This window comes from Equus przewalskii, chromosome 2, assembly GCF_037783145.1.
Source record: "Equus przewalskii isolate Varuska chromosome 2, EquPr2, whole genome shotgun sequence".
In the NCBI taxonomy this organism is placed as follows: domain Eukaryota; kingdom Metazoa; phylum Chordata; class Mammalia; order Perissodactyla; family Equidae; genus Equus; species Equus przewalskii.
This window is the reverse complement of record NC_091832.1, coordinates 51394133-51409365: the sequence shown is the minus strand read 5'-3', so window position 1 is coordinate 51409365 and position 15233 is coordinate 51394133. Positions and strand designations below refer to the sequence as shown.

The 15233-nt window shown below is 52.2% G+C and overlaps 1 protein-coding gene across 4 annotated transcripts in view; it reads right to left on the bottom strand.

Moving 5' to 3' along the window:
* The window catches only part of BMP1 (bone morphogenetic protein 1), a 39754-nt gene that overhangs the window by 16446 nt on the left and 8075 nt on the right, over nt 1-15233 (bottom strand). For 2 of the 4 annotated variants that reach the window (XR_011537664.1, XM_070611251.1), the window contains exons 3-9: nt 13364-13528; nt 13055-13172; nt 12574-12752; nt 11724-11829; nt 10243-10367; nt 9588-9703; nt 1087-1189 (exon numbers count right to left, since the gene is read on the bottom strand). Coding sequence is in view for 3 of the 4 variants with exons in the window: in XM_070611251.1 (XP_070467352.1) it covers nt 1087-1189; nt 9588-9703; nt 10243-10367; nt 11724-11829; nt 12574-12752; nt 13055-13172; nt 13364-13528 (912 nt within the window). In the remaining variant the exon portion in view is untranslated. Of the gene's footprint in view, nt 1-1086; nt 1190-9587; nt 9704-10242; nt 10368-11723; nt 11830-12573; nt 12790-13054; nt 13173-13363; nt 13529-14863; nt 14956-15233 lie in introns of all 4 variants that reach the window. The other 2 variants (XM_070611252.1, XM_070611253.1) reach the window with 2 other exon arrangements.

Below are 15233 nucleotides of genomic sequence, written 5' to 3'. Positions count from 1 at the left end.
AAAATGTTTTCATTTGACCAACGGCAGAGAATGCCTCAGAACCCTAAATAAATCCCAGAATCTGGGGACTCGGTCAGAAAAAGCCTCCTTTGAAATAAAACCCGCCAGGAATCCACACAAGTAGATGAGGGTAGCCATCTGTGGAATCCTGCGTAGTCAAGAACTGACTAGGGATGATCCGTGTGAGCCTAAGACGGGTGTTTCCCAACTCTCAGCAAGAGGGTGCTGACCTAGGAATGTAAGCTATGAAAAAGAAACTGCAATCTTGGAAACGCGACCACGTCCGCAGGCGGAAGTGTTGTAATGACAGCTGCTATGGGTGACTAATAAATATTCGAATATCAGAAACTGAGGGGAAAAAAAGAGACGGTTAGCAAGGATTTGTCAGCCTGCCATCAGGCACAGGCCGTAGGACAAAAGTTCCACTGCGGCGAGCAGCCCCGAGACACTCAGGACAACGTCCAGGCTAGGGGGAGAATTCACACAGCTCCTGAGGGCTGACACAAGCGCCCTCTTGGAAGCCCCTCTTTGCCCTCAGTCTGTGCCCATTAGAGCACTTCTGTCCTGTGGTTCTGACCTCCCATCCCCCACGTACTCACTGCCCCCACCAGGGACAAAGCATCCTGTGCAGACAAGTTTAGGCCACCATGCCAGCTGGGTAGCCCTCCTGGTACACCAGGCTACACTGTGGGCACGCTCAAGCCAGGCCTTGCAGACAGAGAAAGCAGAGCCTCTGAAATTACCCAGATGAGGAAGAGATCCTGGAGCTGTGGGGATGCGCCTGCCTGTCTCCCTCTGTCAACTCCTATGACTCCCCCAACCCATACATGGACAGCTACCCTCTGAGGGAAGCCCGGAAGCCTGCACCAAGGACTCTGAGGTCCAGATCAGGGAAGGGACTCGCCCAAAGTCACACACTCAATGATCGAGCTGGCAGGCACTAACCACACCACAGGACTCCTGGCTCCCACGCCAGGGGGTCGCCCCTGGCCGAGTGCTGGGTCCCGGGGAGGGTGAAGAGAGTGGGATGTGAGCAGTTCTAAGGAGGAATCCAGAGGAGGCAGGGGGGTGAGCTAGCGCTGTTACCTCGGAGGGGCGCCTTCCTCCAGAAGCCATCACGGACCTCCACGTAGTCGTACCAGCACAGGCGGCTGCGGTACAGGTCCATGGATGTGAAGTTCAGAATGATCTAGGGAAATGGGGAGGAGGAAGGTTACGCTGCTCCCCACACCTCGCTGGCCTCGCCCGCCAGCCCCGTGACCACGGCACCTTACGTGAGGTGGTTTGCCACGGGTGATAGTTAAGGGGTCCAAAAAGGAGCTCCTGGCACAGAAATGTCGCTCCTCCCCAGCCGTCTGCCAGTTAGAGTCGGCATTCTTCCCAGATCTCCCAGGCCAGTCCTCACCGAAAATGCACGGCCTTGTTGAATATGTGCATGAGACCAGGGCTCTCATTTACTGATCCCCTCAGGAGAAGCCACTGCTTTGGGTTACACACACCCAGCTGTCCTCACGGTCAACTTAAGTAACATAAATCACAGCACTTTCAGAGGGAAGAGGTCTCCTCAGGGACAGGAAGGGCCCAGGGTGGCATGTGGGCACTGGGGGCTCTGAAATGGGAATGAGGGATCCAGAGAGGAGATGCAGAGGGAAGAAGGGCTGAGTCAGCCAGCATCACATAGTTACTGAATGCTGATCCATGCTAACTGCTGAGGAGAACACCAGAGCTGGATCCTTACTGTGAATGGGTTTAAGATACTTCCCATCAAGAAGCTCAGGACTTAGAAGGAAAAGACATATGCATGAAAAGAACACTTAGTGAAAAGACTCAGACTCCAGACACGCATGTGGACCTGGGTTTGAATCTCACCTCTGCATTTCCTGCTGTGAGTCCCTGGGTGAATCACCGAACCTCTCTGAACCTCAGCCACCACGAGCATAAAATGAGGAAAGAGCATTTCACCTGAGACAACACATCACACGTGTGCACAGGCACTGCCCTAATCACCTCCTGCACGTCAACTCATTTCAGCCTCCAAACTCATCAGATGTCCCCTAATACTGGAGGACACCTGACACCTTGGTAAGTACCACCTCTCTGCAGCAGGTGGGCATAGGAACAGGTAAAGAAGCACACTTTCCAGGAGGGAAATGGCCTCCTTAGTAGTTTCCAGAATGAGCCTCCAAACCTGGTGTGTATTTAGAGTCCAATAAGCAGGGACTCCAGGGAACGGCTCCCCGTGACTCTCAAGGCATGGACGGTGGACACGTGACGACCCGAGGGGCCCACCTGTTAGGTGCCAGCTGGGTTCCCTGTTGGAGGAGAAGCGGACAAGATCTGACTCCGCTCTGGCTCACCGCAGTGGAGGCCAGAATGAAAAGATCCTGAAGCAGGCGCTGGCAACTGCTGTCCGCAGCCAGTGTCAATGCTGCAACCAGTCAGGGAAGAGCTTCTGGCTCACGGTCACTCTCTAACACAGATCCCGCCAGAACTCGCGGTGATTTCAGTAGCTACCTAGATCGTCCTTCCCATTTCCTGGCCTCTCTCTCTGGGACCTCTCTCACACTCTCTCTACCCCTTCTCAGCCACACAGAGCATGCCATCCCCTAGGCCTTGTTAGCATCCATAATCTCAAGCTCAAGGACCCCACTGCCCATCCACGTGCCCCAATCTTTCCTCACTCGCTCCCTGTGTACTCTGAGCCCAGCCATCCTTCTAATCCGACCTTAGTCCATGGAGCCTATGGTATTTCCACCGCCTTTCACCTCCGCAGACCCACATCTCTCCTGCCTAGCTTGGACCCCACGGTCCGTCTTTCTTCTTGTCCTCTGATTCAGACATGAACTTGAATCTGCCTGTGTTTGGGAAGCTTCTACTACTTGTGGTACTTTAAGACAGGATCAAGCGAGACCACGTCTGGAGAAGGGTACTATGTTACTCTCGATGATGACTGTTAGTCATCAAGAGTCATTATTATAAAAATACAGGGCCTGGGATTTTGAAAAAGTAAAGTTGAAAATCTGCTCTGGCTCTTGCCATGGGGTCAGACAGTGTGTCGTCACCCAACATTAGACCTTTCTAGAAGATGACCAACTATGACCACAGAGGAAGTGGCCAAAGGCTGGCAGTCTCGTCACTTCAAAGTAAAGCCACGGGCCACCCTGACCCTCACCTCTGTGCACAGGCCTTCAGCTCTCTCACTCCTCTTTCTCTTTACTGTACTCACCTGAAAACCACAACCCTAGTTAAATCCAACTTTCCACCCGTCTGTGCCCACACCCGATGGCCAATGTCGCCAGAGAAAATACCTCAACATTGATTGTCTCACTTGAAATTCGAGACCACTCACCTCAGCTGGGCCTCTTTTACACTCCCCTCCTCTCACACCTCTTTTCTCTCCTCAAACCGCCTGTCCTCCTTCTTCACTCTCAGTCCTAGCCCCCCTGTCACCTTCTTCCAAGATCAGTCCAACAGGCCCTGCTCTTGACCTTGCCCCCACCACAGCAGATCTTCTATGATGTAATCAGATCACGTCTCCCCACTGCTCAAAGTCTTTAATGCATACAACTCAGGGCAAAATCCAAAGTCCTCACCACAGCCTCTAAGGCCATTTATGATCCAACCTCCTGTTATCTCTCTGACCCCATCTCCCACCACTCTCCTCCTTGCTTACCTGGCTCTGGTCACATTGACTTTGCTGATCCTCAAACACGGCAAGCCTGCTCCTGCCTCAGGGCCTTTGCACTTGCTGCCTAGAAGCTCTTCCCAGCTCTCTGCCTGGTGCATTCCCTCACTTCCTGTCCGTTTCTGCTCCAACTCTCCTGACATGAACACGGCCTTCCCTCACCATCCCACGTGGAGCGGTAACCTCCACCCCACTGCCCTACCTCCCACTGCTGACTTCCTCTGTAACACTTATCACCATCTGACCTGCTGCATTTATTTCATCTGCTCATTGTCTGTTTCCCCCAACTACCAAAATGTAAACCCTATGAGGGTAGGAATTTTAATTCACTATGGAGTCCTTGGTGCCTGGCACGTAGTAGTTACTTAATAAATATTTCTTGAAAAGAATTTTGCTTTTAGGAATCTAATCCAAAGATATACTTGCCCAAGTGTATAAAGATGTAAGTTTCAAGATGTTTATTATAACATTTCTGGCCATAATGAAATCTTGGAAAAACTTAAATCAAACATTTGTCACTAGAGACCTGCAGAGGAAGGACTGAATAATCAAATTAAAGGAAATCAAGACGACGGATGCTGAGCAGCCATGAAAGTGACTGAGGTAGACCTATATGTGCTGACGAGGAAAGATGGCCATGATTTATTGCCGAGTGAAAGGCAAGTGACGGAAGCCCATGTGTGCACTGTTTGTGTTCACACAGACACCCGTGCACACATGCACACCTGGAAGGGTCTGGAAGGACATACGAAGTGTTTCCAATGCTCAGATGCCTCTGAGCGTGTGACATGGAGGAGCGTCAGGGCAGAATACTCACTTTTCACCTTGCGCACTTCTACGCTTTCAAAATTTTCACAACATGCACACTAGCCTTACATCTAACAAACAACAAAAGTATCTTTAAAGCGTTGCTGGAAGGAAGAAGGCATGCAGAGGGCCAAGCGAGGGCACTCTGGCTCTGAACGTCCACCCTTCACCACTCCCTGCGGCCCCCCGGGCCTGCCAATCGATTCTGTTCTGCAGCTACCCTAAGGACAGCAGCGCCTTCCCTTCCTCCTCGTAGGCTGCTCCGACTGGTCCAGGGCAGATGAGTCCAGACCCTCTGAAGAAGAAACCACGCCCAGCTGGCAGAACCCCAAAGGCTCATAGGGACCTCCTCCGGGGCAAGAGGAGCCAGAGGCCACCTCACTGAGGAGGAAGGAGCTGTGCTGGCGGTGAGAGGCATCCTACAGGGAGGCACAGCCATGTCTATATTGAGACCGGAGGTGTCTAATTAAGAGTTGTCACGACTTCTGTTATGTGGAAACAGCTGTGTTCTGGTGGCGGGGCACTGCCCTTTGCCAAAGAAAACCTGGCCAGCTCCACCACTTCCTGCCTGGTGACTCCAGGCCCACGGTGTGACTTCTTTGTGCCTCATGTCTTTGAAAGATGGAGGAGATCATAACTCCACTGGGCAGTCAGGGTGTTAAATGAGATAAGGGGTGCAGAGTCTCAAGGTGTACCCCATGTGTGGGAAGTACTCCTCATGTTTGCTGGATACTCTCAGAGAGGAAATGGGAGAACAAGTTTATCCTTGGGGGGGACCCCTGGTCTGGTCTTGCTGCTGATCTTAGGCCCATCATCTAATCCCGCTGTGCTTCCATTTCCTTATTTGTAAGATGGTCATGGTAACAGTACCTCATAGGACTTACGGGAATTAAATTAATATATGTGAAATTTACAGCCATGTCTGACACGTGTGTGTCATACATACAACAGTGTATGCCACTCAAAAAGTTAATTTCACTATTGGAGTTGAGTTTTCTTAAGATATTTTGATGTTAGAAATTGTTCATAGCAGAATCCTGGAAGTAGAGGTAGGCAAACGGGGCCCCTGGGGAAGCTGACCAGGGCCGAGTCATCTGACGGGTTCAGGACATAGACTGAGCACAGCAGCGAACACTGAGGGGCTTCCCACCCCACGCCAGGCATGGCCTTAAGCACTTTCTGTACACTAACTTGCTGAATCCTCTTACCAACCCCACGAAGGAGGTACTATCACCAGGCCTATTTTACAAAGGGGGAAACAAAGGCACAGAGAGGTTAAGTAACTTCCCCAAGATCATGTTTACATCCTGTAAACAGCACAGCTGGGCGCCAAAGCCAGGCACCTGGCTCCAAGCCTGCACCCTTAAGCACTACTCCCCATGGCCTCCCCGCGTCTGCCACTCAATTTTGCCCAACAGCTGTGCAAAGAACAAGCATCAGCTTTCCCTCCATCCTCAGCGCCCCACGCCCTTCAGCACCAGAGAGCAGACACTTAGGGGAGGGCCCAGCACAGCCCTTGCAGAGGAGGGAGGGGTCGTCTCCGGCCGGTTGGGGGAAGGGAGATGAAGGTCAGGGAAGGCGTTACAGAGGCCATGGAATTTGGGCTGGAACCCGAAGAATAGGCAGGATATCAGAGGGCAGGGAATGAGGGTGGATACTGCCAAATCCAAAAGACATTTTAAGTTCTTATCTTCTTGGCTCCCAAGCAAGGTCTGACCATGATCTCCTGAAGCCACTTTCCTGCTCATGAAGGAGCCGGCTTGGCGGCTTGGAAAACGCTGCGAACCCTCTTCAGGGCAGCTGCTAATTTCATGCAGTGTAGACACTCGGGCATCCTGAAAGAAGCGTTCCAAAGTGCCTCTTACTCCTGTTTGACATACCCCTGACTTGCATAATTGTCTAAGATGAGATTTACCTATCACTCACATTTCTGGCAATAAGTTGAGAACTGGAAAGCAAGTGAAAAACAAACTCTCAGCAGCCAAAGTAGATGTCAAAGTCCATCCACTAACGCAGGTGGGTTTATGTAAGATTCGCTGTTGAAAGAGCGTAGACTTTGGAGTCCGACAGTCCCAGACCTGGATGCTGGTTCCACTGCTACTACCTGTGTAAACTCAGGCAGATTCACTCATGCTCTGGGATCTCAACTCCCTCATCTCTACAGGAGGAATGCTAGTGCCTGCATCAGAGAGCTGATGTGAGGAATAATGAGTCTTGTATATAAGATGCCTAATACTCTGCCTGGCACAGAATTGTTAAATAACAAAGAATGGGCATTATTACGTTATGGCAGTACCCTCTTCTGGCTCCCCAGCCTCTGCAGGCTCTTTAAATGTTTCTGCCCCCCAGGCTTCCATCGTTGGTTCACTTACAACACCGCAGTTTCATCCAGGACCACGGGTGGTTTTTACCTTTCGCATTTCTACAACCATGCATTGATGAATCTGCAATTTTTATTTGTAGCCCACTTCTCTCCCTGGCGCCCCAGGCAGGCCTCTGAAAAAGGCTGGTGGGAATGCAAACTGGTGCAGCCACTATGGAAAACAGTACGGAGATTTCTCAAAAAATTAAAAAATAGAAATACTATATGATCCAGCCTTTCCACTTCTGAGTATTTTCCCAAAGAACATGAAAACACTAATTCAAAAAGATCTATGCACCCCATGCTCATTGCAGCATTATTCACGATAGTCAAGACATGGAAGCAACCCAAGTGCTTATCAATGGATGAATGGACAAAGAAGATGTGGTATATATACACAATGGGATACTATTCAGCCATAAAAAAGACAAAATCTTGCCATTTGTGACAACATGGATGACTTTGAGGGTATTATGCTTAAGCAAAATAAACCAGACAGAGAAAGAGAAATACCATATGATTTCACTCATATATGGAAGATAAACACATAGATATAGAGAATAGATTGGTAGTTACCAGAAGGGAAGCAGGTAGGGGGAGCACAAGAGGGGAAAAAGGACACATGTTTATGGTGATGGATGGAAACTAGACTATTGGTGGTGAACACGACGTAGTCTATACAAAAACTGAAATATAATAATATACACCTGAAATTTACACAATGTTATAAACCAACGTGAGCTCAATTAAACAGTTTTTTAAAAAATGCTGGGGAGTCTTCTGGGAGTTATGGAGGGAGCAGGCTGAAGGCACAGAGAGGCTCCTGGGGCAAGGCCATGTGTCCACTAGAGACTAGGGCCAGCCCACGCTAGCCTGGAGCAATCGGGAAAGAAGCTGACCGTGACCACACTCTGTCACACCCCTGCCGACTGAGCAAATCTCCTGAACAGGAAAGAAAGCAAAGCTTTCAAGTAATTTTCAAGTAACTTTTGAAATGGAACAGGGCTTTAGGATATACACAGTACCACAATCGCAGACTGTGTGTCATAATCCAGTTTCTATGTGATCTTGGGCGAGTTACTTAATTTTTCCAAGTTTTCTCATATGCAAAATGGGGATAACATTAGTACCTGGCCTATAATGTTGTTGTGCTAATTAAAAGACATAACACATAAATAACTTAACACATGCCTGGCCAATCACATGCTCAACAATCCTTAGTTGTTATTGCTATCTGTGACGAGATCTCCAAAGGCTGAGGCAGTGGAGACCCGGCAGGGGGTGAAGGGAGCTGAGGCAGGGTCAGCACAGACAGCGGAAAAGACTGCAGTTTGTAAGTTGGATTCAGAACACGGAGAGGAACAAGGAAGGGATGGGTTCACCTTTGAGGGAAGATGGTAGAACGTTAACCAAGAGAGATGACAGAATTAATCAACCCTCAATAAAAGTCTGTTGTAAAGAGAATGATCTTCAAATACAAAAAATAAAATAAGCTCAGTTTGGAAAGGAAACGAAAGCTCAATAATATAGGAGGAGAGTCAGTGAGCAACTCTTTAAATTGGCTTTTGTCTCTAGGCTCAAAAATGACATCAGAGGACATTCAAATAACTTGCAGATGTGATCAGCGTCTGTAATCTTGAGAACTCAGAACAAACGCTTTCCCAATTTTCAGAAGGGGAATATGCGTGTGCTAGGACGGGGTTTGGAGTGAATTCTGGGAATTGCAGACCACTGAGTTGAATGTCAACCCCCAATTAAACGGATGGTCTGCAACCATTTAGAAAAGAAACACTTGATTACTAGGAGCCAGTTTGGGTTCGCTTGAAAAAAGGCATGTCAGATAAATTTCACTTCCTTTTTAAAAGGGGTTTTACCAACTGGCGGAACAGTGGATTTGATTTGGTAAGGCAATCCATCTCTATATTCAGCATATATTAGCCACTTCCTGGGCCAGGGATATAAGGACGACAAAGGCATGGATGCAGAAGAAGTTCACATCCTGGTCAACAGGGTGGCGACCTGTGTCTGGATGGTTATGACATTAAGTCGTGTCATAGTTAGTGTAATAACTCTGCCCTAAGCCTGTGGATTAAGAAATCAATGTCAGTTTGGAGGGAGGTCTTAGATCTGCTTTGATTCATGTCCTGTTCAATATTTTGATCAAAGACCAGGTTCAGAAGACCCAGAAGACATGCTCATCAAATGAGCTCTTGGCAGAGTAAGAGGGATGGCTACCTGCTGGATGGGGGGATTCTGATTCAAAGTGGTCTTGAGAGCCTTTGGAATGAACAATGTGACCAATAATAAAATTTAATCCAGCTCAAGGCTGCACTTGTACATTAAGTACCATGTTCCAATCAAGGGAAATAAAGACTCAAAGCTGACTCTTGGGAGCAATAAAAATACAAAGGACACGGGAGGCTCAGGGGTGGGTGAGAGGTCCAGACTCCACGTGAGACACCTGTGAATGGATCCGGGAAGCATTAGAAAAGGGCCTGGCACATGTTGTCCACAAGTAGCACTAATTCAGAAGGAAGCCGAGGAAGGCTGTGAGTCACGGGAGCCCTTCCTTACTGTAGTGCTGTGCCATTCTTGTGGAGTGAACGGGTCTACATTCCCCGGGGAGGTTATTCACAGCCATGTGGACCCCAAGTGTGGGGTTCCGTGGGCTTCCAGAGAGGGACTCTGCTCTCCTGCCTGGGGGTCCTGGCAGAGGAGAAGCTGCTCAGTTACCTTCTCCCCAGGAGTGACGGAGATGCGCCATACACAGTGCATGTGGGCAGAGTAGCCGTTGGGGTATTCCGGGGAGGAGAAGTTGCCTGTGCTGTCTTGCAGGGTCTCTCCACAGGCTGTTAAAGAAAGGAAACGTCTGGGCTGCTGGCTGCTGGCACCCAATCCCCCCAACCTTCTGGCTTCCCCCCGCCCCCGAGCCCTGGCATCTTTGGGGGAGAGAACTGCTGAGGAGAGAAGGGAGTCTGGGATGGTCCTGTCCCTTTAAGATCCACCCCCGTCTCCTCACATGTGAGCTCCTGCCAGCCTACCTCCAAGCCTAGTGCTGAAGGATGCCCTGTTGTCAAGGCAACACGGGTTCCAGAGTTGAGGTCGAGCTCCTCTGGTGAGCCTCACTCCCTGAGAATTGCTCTGCCCTCCCCCTCTTCTGCTTCTACTCCCCCTTACCCTCCCAGCCACTCAGAAGGTAGGTGGCACAGCATCCCACCATCCCTGATCCTAGCCCCAGTTTGGTTCCCAACTTGAACATGTCCCTCCCTGGGTGCCCCCTCCCCAACACCAGGCAGCCTCCGGCCTTCTCTAAGACTCACAGCTTTAACCTTCTTGCCCCCAGGCCCTGCCCTCCACCTCCCCCTGGCCGGTCCCTCCCTGTCCCAACCTGGGCACTTGTAGAGCTTGCGAGCCTGGGCAATGTCCCCTTTGCTGAGCCGGGTCCTTTGGCCGATAGGAGGTTTTACCCCATTCACCTCGTACTTGGGAACAATGGTGTCCAGGAAGATGCCCCTGAGGAGGAAAAGCCCAACCTGGGTGAGAGTCTGACGGAAGGAGGGGTGGTGTGCCTGTGTGTACCGAAGGTCACGACCCCGCCAGAGCCCAGACATTCCTCAGCAGGGTCAGGGACGGGTGGAGACATCTCACCCTGTCATTATGCTGCCCACTGACCAGCAGCCACCCTGCTCCGTGGCAGCCGCACCACAGGAGCCTGGGGGAGCCCCAGGAACACTCTGGGAGGTCAGGAACATAGGCCCAGGATGCCCGGGGACCCATTGGTGCCCTGGCTCACTCCCAGCCCCAGGGGAGCTTTGGACCCCTACTTGATCATGTCCCCAGCCCCACCCAGCCCTGCTTCTGTGGCCCCTCATGTGGCCCCTCAGTCCTGAGTGAACTTCTCCCAGGACTATCCGGGGCCAAGGCTTCACCCTGTCGGCGGGGTTTCTTCTGACAGCATCTGGCACAAGGCTAAAGAGCAGGTTCTACCGTGGCCAGACCAGACCCTGGGGACAGCCCTGCCAGCTCCTGATCCATCAGCGTCTCCTATCCCCCTACTTCCTGCCTGCTAAATCCTGGGTGTTTCCATCTGGGAGGAGCAGAACGAAGGGAAGCAGGCAGCCCTCCACCTCCCCAGGGCCCCTGACTCACACCCAGCTGGGCAGATCTCAGCAGGGGGTGGGGTGGGATGTGGTGGGAATGTACAGGAGGGGGTCTGTGGGTGTGGGGAGCGGGATGACCTCACCACCCTTCCCTGCTCTCTGTTCCCTCAGGTCAGGAGGCAGGAAGAGTGGGTCTAGGAGGAGTGACTGAGGGAGGGCCACTGTCTGGGTCAGAGCTGGAGTGCAGAGACAGAGCATGAGGGGAGAGCCAGGCATGGGAAAGGCCGGGCAGGAAGGAGTGAGAGGAGGAAGAGGGGCCTGTTTCCCACACTCTGCTAAGGAGAAGCTGGGGAGGAGGGCTGATCCATGGCAGGAGCCAGATTTTGTATAACTTAGCCAATTACAAAAAGGCAGACCAATCAGAAAAGGGTGCCCCCAATGAGAAAAATGTGCCCCGTCTGACAGGCGGATGAGGGAAAATCTCAGCTCCCTGATGCAGTCCCAGGGCCACAGCACACCATGTGGCTTGCAGGGCGGCTGGGTTTCAGCCTCCTGGGCCAGGTGCCCTCAGTGTGCGCAGTACTGTGTGAAGAACCAAGGCTCTGTGAGTCCCAGCCCTGCCACGGCCCCACTGTGGAAGAGGACAGCAGGGCAGGCAGCACCCATGGGGCCCACTCGTCCTTGCTGACTACCCCAGCAGGGCAGGCTAGTGCAAAGTGGAGGTCTACAGAGCGCTGGGCTGCCCCAGCAGAGGCGGCCCATTTCTCACCTGGAGAATGTGTTCCGGGCATAGTGCATGATACTGTCAAAATCATAGTTCTCCCCCAGGGACTCCACCTCCTGGAGCTCCATCTTCAGGAAGTTATATTCCTGCCCTGCGAAGACCAGGAAGAGGGGGTGGGTCTGAGCGGGATGCAGTGCCACCTTTTCAGGGCAGGGAATGAGGACTTCCCTGCACTTGAGAGGTGCCCCCTACCTGACGGTCCAGGGAGCAGCCAAGGGAAGACTAGGGGGAGGGGAAGGTCTCTAGAAGAGTCTGTCCAGCAGAGGGGTGGGGTGAATGAGGACTTGCTGGAGGAAAGGCTCAAGGGAGTATGGGAAGGAAGTGCCCATTTCTAGAACCACAGCCAGAGGAAAGCAGTGAAGAGTAGAGGAGGCCTGGGGAGAGAGGGAGGAAGCAGGAAGGAAGGGAAAAGAGCAAAGCGAGAAGAAACAAGAGAGAAAAAATCCTTAGAGGACAGAATAGTCAAAGAGCAGAAGACTGGGTAAAAGTGCAGAGAAAGGCTGGGGCAGCGTGGGGGATGAGCCAACCCCTCCCCTGGCCCCACTCTAAAGGCCAGCTGGCTTCCGGCTGCTCTGGATGGCCTCTGTGTCCAGGACCTGGACCTGTCCTGGTCCCCAGAGTAGCTCCACAACTGATCTGCAGTCCCTGAGCTGCTACTGGCCGGGGGGAGAGGACTCAGAGCAGGGTCTGGACCAACCTGGGCCCTGGGCAGGGCTGGGACTACCCAGCCAGCTGGGAATGTAAGGCTGAGCTGACCAAAAGTGATGGCTCCAGGGAGCAGCTCCCACCCTCCCAGAGAGCGTGGCCCCACCTCCCATGAGGTAGAGGTGTGTACCTGGCTGGATGTTCTCACGCACGATGGAGACATGGCGGTCCCGGTCTGGCCGTGTGTGCTCGTGCCAGAAGCCAATGACGTGACCCAGCTCATGGACCACGATGCCAAACTTGTCACAGTTCTTGCCGATGGATATGGCCTGGGGGCCCCCACCACGGCGACCCACATAGGAGCAGCACCTGGAGGGCGGGGCCAGCTCAGGGGGGCGGTCCCGAGCTGGGGGAGTGCATCCACTCAGGGGCCGGGCGAGGCTGCCAGGGGGGTGGGGGAGTGGAGGGGTGGGGAGGAGCCTGAGTGCAGGGTGCCCAGGCTGTGTGCTGGGGTCATAGCCACATCTGGGAGGGGTTCCGGGGGAGATGCCCCACGGCAGGAGGGGACAGATGATGCTGGGCTCTGCCCAGACAGGGCAGCTGCAGTGCCCAGGACAGAGCACGGGTTGGGGTGACGGCTGAGGGTGCAGTGTCCAGGGGCTCCTGCTCACCCGCAGGGTCGATAGGTGAAAACAATGTAGCTGTCCTCATCAGTGCGCTCCAGGAAGGTGACACAGGTATGCTTTTCCCAGTGCCTCATGGCCTGCCGGAAGACTGCCCTCTGGCTGCCTGCCAGGATGAAGAAGGCTAGGCTGTCACAGTATCCAGGTGAGCCCACCTCCACCCATTGCTAAAGAGTGGCAGCCACTCACTGGACAGACAGGCTGACGGTACCACTCATACTACCATGACCAACAGGGCTGCCCCAAGGCCAGGCCCAGATGCAGGCTGCTCCCAGGACCTCCCAACACCACGCTCACCAGTGAAGTTTCCCCCAATGACAAAGGGGATGACCCCATCGGGCCACACACGCTCTGGTCTGGATGTTGCTGCCCGCCGGCTCCGGGACCTGCTTCTCCATCTCCCACGGTTTTTCCTCTGAGGCTGCCCACTAGTGCTCTGGCAGATGGGGGTAGAAGAATTTTCTGAAATCGAAAGAAGCAGACATTGGTAGCAAGTGAATGAAGAGGAGAAGGGGGGGAAGCAAATTATAATCAATCCTCATTATTTGAGGGCTCCATATTTGCCCACTCACTGAAACTTATCCGTAACCCCCAAATCAGCACCCTCAGCCATTCTGGTCATTTGCTGACATGCGCAGAGCAGTGAAACAGCGGAGTTGCTCAACGCACACATTCCCAGCTGAGGCTGAACATGCAACACTCCGCCTTCGTGTTTCGGCTCTCATACTGTAAATAAGCATCTTTGTCACAGTCTATTTTGTGCCACAATTTTTGCATTTTTGTGCTTTTTCTTGGTGATTTCACTGTTTCAATTGCCTCCCCCCCGCTGCAGTGCTGAAGCGTGGTATAGTGATCCTCAGTGCAGGAAGGCGGGGATGCGCCTTGTGGAGAGAACACGTGGGCTAGAGAAGCTTCCTTCAGGCGTGAGCTACAGTGCTGTGGGCCATGAGTTCAATTTACTGAGTCACCTACGTATTAAATAAGGTGTCTTTAAACAGAGACACACATGAGACAGGGTTACGTACTGATGAGTTGATGAAAATGTGACCACAGGCTCACAGGAACTTACCCCTGTATTTTCCCTATGAGTGATGGCTCAGTATTCACGAATTCAGTGTTCACAGTGACTTTACAGAATAAGGGTATTTTCTAAGTCCATTCATAACTTCCAGGAATAGCGAGAATTGACGTAATTGAAAAAGAGAACAATGGTGTCCTCGTTTCCTAGGAACTGTGGGGCACCTGAGCATAGGAAACGTTCCCTTCTCCTGTAATAAACCTTCATATGTGTGGAGCATACAGAACTTGATGTCTTCTTTAAGTGTTCTCAAATACATATTCTCATTTGACACACAGGCTTTCCGAGGGGGACTGGGCAAGTGTCACTATCTACACCTGACAGATGAGGAAACTAAGGTCAAAGAACTGCCAGGGTCACACGGTGGGTTAATGGCAGGCCTGGGTGATCCGACTCCTATATCCTGCTTTCCCCTTGTACTATGTCTACGGGTCCCCACTAAGGTCAAGGAAGGAGTGCTAGCTACCAGGCCACCAGGTCACCCTCCATAGCCAGCAGCTCTCTGGTGTAGTTTGGCCTTTCCTCCACGAGCTGCCCATGCCAGGATCCTCCCTCATATTGGGCAGGACAACTGCCTGGCACCACCAGAGTATGCCCAGAACAGGCCACAGGTGAGAATCCCCGCCCTTCAGCAAGAGGAGAGCTACCTGTGGGCAGGACCATGTTCCAGAGCAGTGAGAACTGAGCCAGCTCAGCCCTCATTCTTCCCATTCCCTCACCATTCACAAGTGCCAGGTGGGTTGTTAGATGCTTGGACCACACCCAGGGATAAGAAGGACCCATCCCTGACCTTGAAGAGCTTTGAGTCCAGCTGGGGAGAGAGACATATAAACAAATCATTGCAATATAGTACGATGAGCGAGATGCCAAGAGTGTACGCAGGGAGCAGAGAACACAGAAAATGGAGGTACAGTCATGTCTGGGGGACGATCAGGGAAGATTTCACAAGAGAAGCTCTTGAGGTGGGTGGGACTTGAAGAATGCATAGAAGCTTGCAAAGTGGAAGCAGAAGGAGAAGCCAGGAGGGACTGCGGTGCTGAGCGACGGGCCTCGGATCTGGGGTGAGAGGCTTTGGTTCCTGTCCCAGCT